General features: G+C 38.8%; 2 protein-coding genes across 2 annotated transcripts; one reads left to right on the forward strand and one right to left on the reverse strand.

Moving 5' to 3' along the window:
* The first annotated feature begins 470 nt into the window (after nt 1-470).
* On the forward strand, nt 471-2,485 carry LOC113770437. Its single transcript, XM_027314888.1, has 3 exons — nt 471-548; nt 1,309-1,599; nt 2,132-2,485. Exons 2-3 carry the CDS (start codon nt 1,347-1,349, stop codon nt 2,164-2,166), a joined length of 288 nt encoding a protein of 95 aa, XP_027170689.1. The 5' UTR covers nt 471-548; nt 1,309-1,346; the 3' UTR covers nt 2,167-2,485.
* Nucleotides 2,486-4,875: 2,390 nt separating this feature from the next.
* On the reverse strand, nt 4,876-6,122 carry LOC113771682 (transcription factor HEC1). Its single transcript, XM_027316251.1, has one exon. It carries the CDS (start codon nt 6,120-6,122, stop codon nt 5,043-5,045), a length of 1,080 nt encoding a protein of 359 aa, XP_027172052.1. The 3' UTR covers nt 4,876-5,042.
* Nucleotides 6,123-6,712: the final 590 nt, after the last annotated feature.

A 6,712-nucleotide genomic window follows, 5' to 3' on the forward strand; every position in this document is an offset into this window, starting at 1 on the left:
TAATCTAGATGATGGATGAAAAATCAAAGAAAGACGGTTATGTGAACTAAATTGGATAAATTATCTGAAAAATCTTAGAAGACACTCAAAATTTAAGTGATGTTTAATACACATATAGGAAGATAGATATACATTAAATTAAATAAACTAACAAGTACTGATTGAGCACTCGTTTATCAGCTCTTAGATACTAATATTTCAAACAATAATTTGAGACTATTAATCATTGTACCAAAAATTCAATTTTAGCTGAGAAAATTTTATTAAAATCTAATTTTTAAAGGGTATAGAAAAAGGAAGACATCATCAATATTTAGAAGAAAATTAAGATGTTGAAATAATGATGAAATATCATCAATTAACGCAAATGTGTACCCTCCACCACTGGACCCACTGGGCCGGCCCATTTTCGACTCCTCTCAATTTCTCACTCAAACAATAGACAGGGATTTCAGCTTGCTTTGCATTTTGTTCTTTTCAGCTGCGACTGCAAAAGAGTGAAAAGACCCCTTCTTCAAGCATTTCAGTGAAACCCTCTGGCTTCTTTGGTGAGTTTCTGACTTCTCAGATTAAGGGTTTTTTCTATTTTGTTTCCTTTTTTTCCTGATGGTTTTCTTTTAATGGATTAACATCATAGATTGGTATTCTATTATGTCCCTAATCTTAAGTTTTAACTACTCATTCTGGCTATTTGGCACCTGCTTTTCCAAATCAATTAAGCTTAGAACTTTATTTTCGCGTATATGGTTTATTTTGTTAATGCAATGATGATTATTCAGCATATAAGTCTATAGTGTTTGGTATGTTCCAGGGAAGAAAGAGGAGGGCTCTTGTTAGGGTCCCTCTATGATCTTTTTCTTACTGTTTATGATCTGTTCATGTTGTTGACTGCATTTGTCATAATTGGCACAAGAATGGAAATTATCTCGTGTTTGTATATAAAAAATGCTTGTCTGATCTGCACTCTACTTGTTTGTAGAAAGGACTATAAGAGATTGTTTCTTGTGTATTATTTTCTTCTTTCCCCTTTTTCTGGCATTAGGGTATTGTAACTTCATAAAGCTAGTAGTTTGGCTACAGAATTCACTAATCTGAGCAAAAGTATAGTAGAATCAATCAGCATCTTTTGTCTTTTTACTATGAGCTTCTTGTTTATTGCCTACTAATTTCAAAAACCAAAGCCTTACTTCCTTGGCGTTTGGAAATATTGCCCAAAGTAAAGTTTCATTCATAGAAGAGAAAGATATGTGTAATGATTTTTTTTTTTTGCATTTTTTGTAACGAGTACAATTTTATCTGGCTTCACAGATTTAAGCTGTGGATTAAGGCCAGTATAATCTCCTATCATGGGCACAGAACAGACCAAAGACTCTGTTAAAGAGTTAGACTGGAAAAATATAGGGGAATCAGTGTCTAATGAGCCAGGTAGCGAACAGGTAGCAAAGAAACGTCTCCCAAAAAGGATCAGGCAGATTCCAGATTATTATTTCCTTCCTCGAAGACCCCTCCCATCTGCCATTGCATTCTATGGTGCATGGATTGCTGCTGGAATTGGTGCTGGTATGCTAGCAGAAGTATGGATAAATAAGAAGATCAAAGGTATGCCTTTGTTCTTTGTTTTTTGGTGTCATATTTGTATGTTAAATAAGTGAGTCACATTCAATTGCAGTGGTTCTGAAATACCAGTTCTAAATAAGTTTTTCACTAAAACTACAATGTATGCTGTTCTGGTTTTACATAAAAAGTATCTGGTCGCATACATCTCTAAACTTGATGTTGACAGTTATTCTTCGATATCAGCCTGTTGCTTTTCTGCTGTATACAGCAAATTAACATTGTGATCTCTGATTGTGATGAATGGTGCCCAGTTACCAATAACCACAATCAGTTATCTTTCCTCATCATTGAAATGTCTAGTTTCTTACTGGAATCAAGACAAGACATCTCAGCCTTTTGGTTTGCAACCACACCTAACACTAATTGTACTTTATAAGCTGCATCATATAGTGGTACAGAGTCAAACACAAGGACTTTATAAGCTGCCAAGTTTATTTATTGTCTGTTAATGTATGTAACATGCACATTTTCCACATCTGAGCTTCTTGTTTACATGCCATTACGGTTGTTGCAGAGGATGGAGGTGTAATCTGGGAGTTTGGCAAATGAGACTCGTTGGATGTTACGATTATTACGCATCTTGGCATTGCCAATGTGCCTAAACATTAGCTCTCCTTCCTTTTGATCTATTATGCAGCAGAGAAGATGGTGAAGACTTGATTCTGACTTGTTCATAGATAAGGTGAAGAACTGAAAATGTTGTATCAAGTGAAAGAAAGGGCAAGAGATTGCCATTCGAAACAAGCTTGGCAGTGTTTACATCATTGAAAAGAAAAATTAAGCGTCTCCTTTTTCTTTCTTGCCCACTTGTGAATATTCTCAATGCTGTTTGGTCTGGGGTATTAAATTAATCTCTTCTTGTTTTTAAGCCAAAGCGATGGATAATTGAAGCTAGAGCTTGGCATCATCATGATCTTTCTGGTGTTCAAGTGCTACCATGAATGTAGCAACACTCATAATAAAAAATGTCAATGACTTCTACACCTCCATCGGGAAAGCCGAAATTTGCAGCTGCATATTGTTGGTCTTTATGGTCTTAGTGGCAAAGGCCTAAAGCCCTACAAATATGAAAGAAAAGAGATAAACCCAATACCCAAAATCGTTGTATTGAGGCCAAGGATGGAAAGTTGTGTTAGCCTGATGCCCGAATGGTTGGCTACTTGTATCATATATTAGGCCCGTTCTTGTATGCTCAAAATGTAAAGCAAGTTTCAGCCCAGATTTCTACTTGTAGCTAAGTGTCGCATCAAATCCAAATTAGAAACACGAGTGCGAAAACAAAATTTGCTGCAATACAATATGCAAATGACAAAGTAGTCAATTACTATAGCATTAGGTTAAGTTCAAGCAAGGGAGCTTCTCAACACTAATAATTTTTTTTAGGATAAATAACAAAAAAGCCCCTTATGGTAAATCTAATGTATAGAAAAATCCCCCGTAGTTTTAAAATGTATAAAAACGACATCTCATACTCTGAACTAAATTGTAAATGTGACGAAATTCTTTAAAATTAAAGGAAATGACTTATTGGAACCTAAAAAAAAAATTTTATACCGAATTTTTAACAAATATACTTGTTCTATCCTTTAGCCCCCAATTCTCTCTCTCTGAAGAGTAAAATAAATGATTTTATTGAGTTGTCTTTTGCTTAGTTATATCAGGGCATTTTTGTCATTTCGTCCATCTCCGTTAAATTTAACAGTTTCGTCACCTTTACAATTTAGTTAAAAGCATAAGGTGTCGTGTTGTAGGTTTTGAAACCACGAGACTTTTTTGTTTTTTACCCTTTTGTTTTTATCTGTAATCATTTACTGACATAATACCTTCTCCATAACCACAACTTTGTTCATGATTATGTTGGATAGTTTCTTCATTACACGTTTGTGTCATTTATGATCTGACTCCCTAGTTCCCACAATGTAGCTTCTTTAAGTGCACACAAAAGAACCACACAGACACACACACTGGACACCAACAAACAAAAATAAGCGAAACTGAGATATGAAAAAAAGACTCTCAAGAAAATGACGGGTTTTTACTACAAACTGAAAATCCCATCATCAAGCATATTTTATCTTGCACGTGGTTTCTTCAATCATTCCTTGGAGATTTCCTTAATTGGGATTTGAGATTTGATCGTGGATATCCTCAGACCCTCCACAGCACTCAAAGATCAAATAGAAAATCACACTTACTGTGTTTTTTCTGGTTCCATGAGTACGGGTAGTAGTAAACCATGTCAAGCCTTTTTCCCAAGAAAGAAACAGCATGAACTTGAACTGCGCTCCATTTGACCATTTGCCATTTGCTGAATTGATGAAAATCAACTTTGGCAATATTGATTGCAACCTGCCAAAAAAGGCCCTTTCTTTTTCCTAATTGGCTGGCTGGATATACAAGAAACAAGTAGTAGTAATAGTATTAACTTCAGCTTGCAGCAGCAAGTAGTAGCAGCAATTGGCTATTCACATATACTTTAGGCACTGCAAACTGCAAAGTGCAAACCTACTTTAGACAATAAAGCAAGTGTAGCAGAAGGTTGCTGAGAATTTCTCAGCAACAGTAGTGTCCCAAACCAGAAACACAAGACAAAAGCATATATAGCATAACCCCTATTTGGTAAGGCAGAGCTCTACGAAGACTAGAATATCCAATACTCTCTATATTCAGCATTTACTTAAGTGATAATTACCATATCCCCACTTTCTGCAACACACACTTGCTGCTTGCATGGAAAAGATATGAGAAAAATGTCCACTCTGAGAAAAGGACCTATATTTACTACACTTCTAGTAATTCATCAAAACCCCATAATTAGCATACCATTAATACAACTCCTCAGTACCCACAATCTTGCTGCTTCTTTCAAAATACAAAAATCCCACTTTCTGCAACACACACAAAACACACACATGCATGCTGCTTAATTAAATGGAAAGATTTGAGATAAAAGATCACTCTGAAGAAAGGACGTATATGTTTACTGCTATTAATTCATGATCATCAAAATCCCATAATTACCATTAATACAACTCCATACAATATTACTGTTGTTCTCATCTATGTTCTGACCTTTCCCCATTTCCCACAATCTTGATTCTTCCTTAAATGCAAAATTTCGATTTTCTGCAACACACACACAGAGACAGACATGACATGCACACGCATAGACGCTGCTTTCATGGGAAAGATCGGAGACAAAAGATTACTGTGGGAGAGAAACAAAACTTTACTTCTATCACTACTGATAGAAAATTCATCAAAATCCCATCATCAAACCCCTCATTGTCCTCGCACACTACTTATCTTTACTATTACTACTGCTACTACTACATAATACGTGCCCTCAAAAAGAAACACGGGCCCAGCTTTTAGCATTTACAAAACTACAGCCAGCCAAACAGAACCTTGGGAATTGTTATCATTCAGGAGAAAAGAAGAGGAGAGGCGAAGAGGACTTGTTCCGACAGCGTTTTCTTCTCCGCCATTTTCTTCAGCAAAACCAATTGCTCCGTTGAGTAAACGCAGCAGCCTCTCGAGTACAGTGCCGTCTGCGCCACCCTCGAGTTCACCACCACCTCCAACAACTGCTGCCTGTTCAACTTCCCCAGATCTCCCCACGCAACATTGTTTTCGCCGACACCACTGCTGCTGACGTCATAGCTAGGGTTTTTGCTCTTTCCTCCTGAAGAAGAAATAGCAGCCGTAGAACTTTTCTCCGGCATGGTTTGGAGGACGCTAATTTGTGCCTGGAGGAACTTGACGTACTTGTAGGCTTCTTCAAGCATTGTTCCCATGTCCATTTTCTTGTCCCAGGGCAAAACTCGCTGTAAACAACGAGTCTTCTCGCTGATCTTCTGCCTGATTCGCTTCCTGTCCGGTTTCGGCGACAAATTGTACGGGACGTACCGTTTCCCTGGGTCGACTCGGTGAGTTGGAAATCTGGAGGAGGACGATGACGACTCAGTGAGCTGTTGGACTTGGACATTCATGATGTCGCTTAGAGAACCGGTTTGATATACGAATTGACCAGCACCTCCGCTGCTGTTGCTGCTCAGGTCATCCATGGAAGAGGAGCAGGTGGAGAAGAAGTTGATGAGAGGCTCCGGCGGTGAAACTGCTGGGCTTGGAGTCGTTTCGTTGAGTTTGAGCAGCTGGAAGGCGAAGTCTTGGGTGTCCAAGACTTCATGTTTAGGAGTTTTAAGCTCCTCCCGGTTCAGAAACTGGTAGGTCGTAGGATTTGGCTCAGAAAAAGTACTAGTACTACTCTCCGGAACATCCTGGATATAGTAGCCGTACGTCGCCTGAGAAAAAGCAGGAGTCTCCACAGCCGGCTGCTGCAGAGATTGATTGTCGTAATGACAGGGAGGTTGGAGAATAGACTGAAAACTCAGGTCGGAAAAGTAACCGTTGAGATACGCTTCTTCAAGTCCCAGCATCGCCGGAGCATTAACTCCGGCCGAGTAGCCCCGTAGTTGTCCTCCGCCGGGAAATTTTCTCTCCATTTTCTTTTTTAAATTTTCAAATATTCAGGAGAAAAAAAACAGCCTGAAGAGTATGAAAGCTCCGGAGGCTATATATCGTTGGGGGAGTGGACGCGTGGCGGAATATTCATTGATGAGGTACAAAATAATTTTGGCGGCTTGAAGGAGACAGGTGGCAGAGTTGGGTTAAGAATCTGTTGGGGTTTTTTTGTCTGTACACTGACGTGTATTTTCTGAACTATATGAACCGTAGGATGAAGATACTGGGCGAAGATCGGACGGTGGAGAATGAGGAGGAGTGTTGTTGGCTCGTGCAACTGACGGATTTGTTGGGGAATAAGACAAAAAGCCAGGGTGATTTATTTTTTGTCTGTATCGGGGATGAGGTAGGACGTGTAGTGGTTTTATTTTTTTACCCTTGAGTTTGTGTGATATTTTACCTGTGTGGGGTTGTCCAGGTGGAGGGTGGAAATGGAAATCGAGTGAAACACTTTGGGGGCAGGGTTCAGTACAAGGGAATGATGGTGTTGAGGATTAGAATGTGGTGGTGTACACGTGTCCTACAGGTACTGTGTCTACAGCACGATTTGGGTACTAATCATGAGCTGAGT

This window comes from Coffea eugenioides, chromosome 5 (assembly GCF_003713205.1).
Source record: "Coffea eugenioides isolate CCC68of chromosome 5, Ceug_1.0, whole genome shotgun sequence".
Lineage (NCBI taxonomy): Eukaryota > Viridiplantae > Streptophyta > Magnoliopsida > Gentianales > Rubiaceae > Coffea > Coffea eugenioides.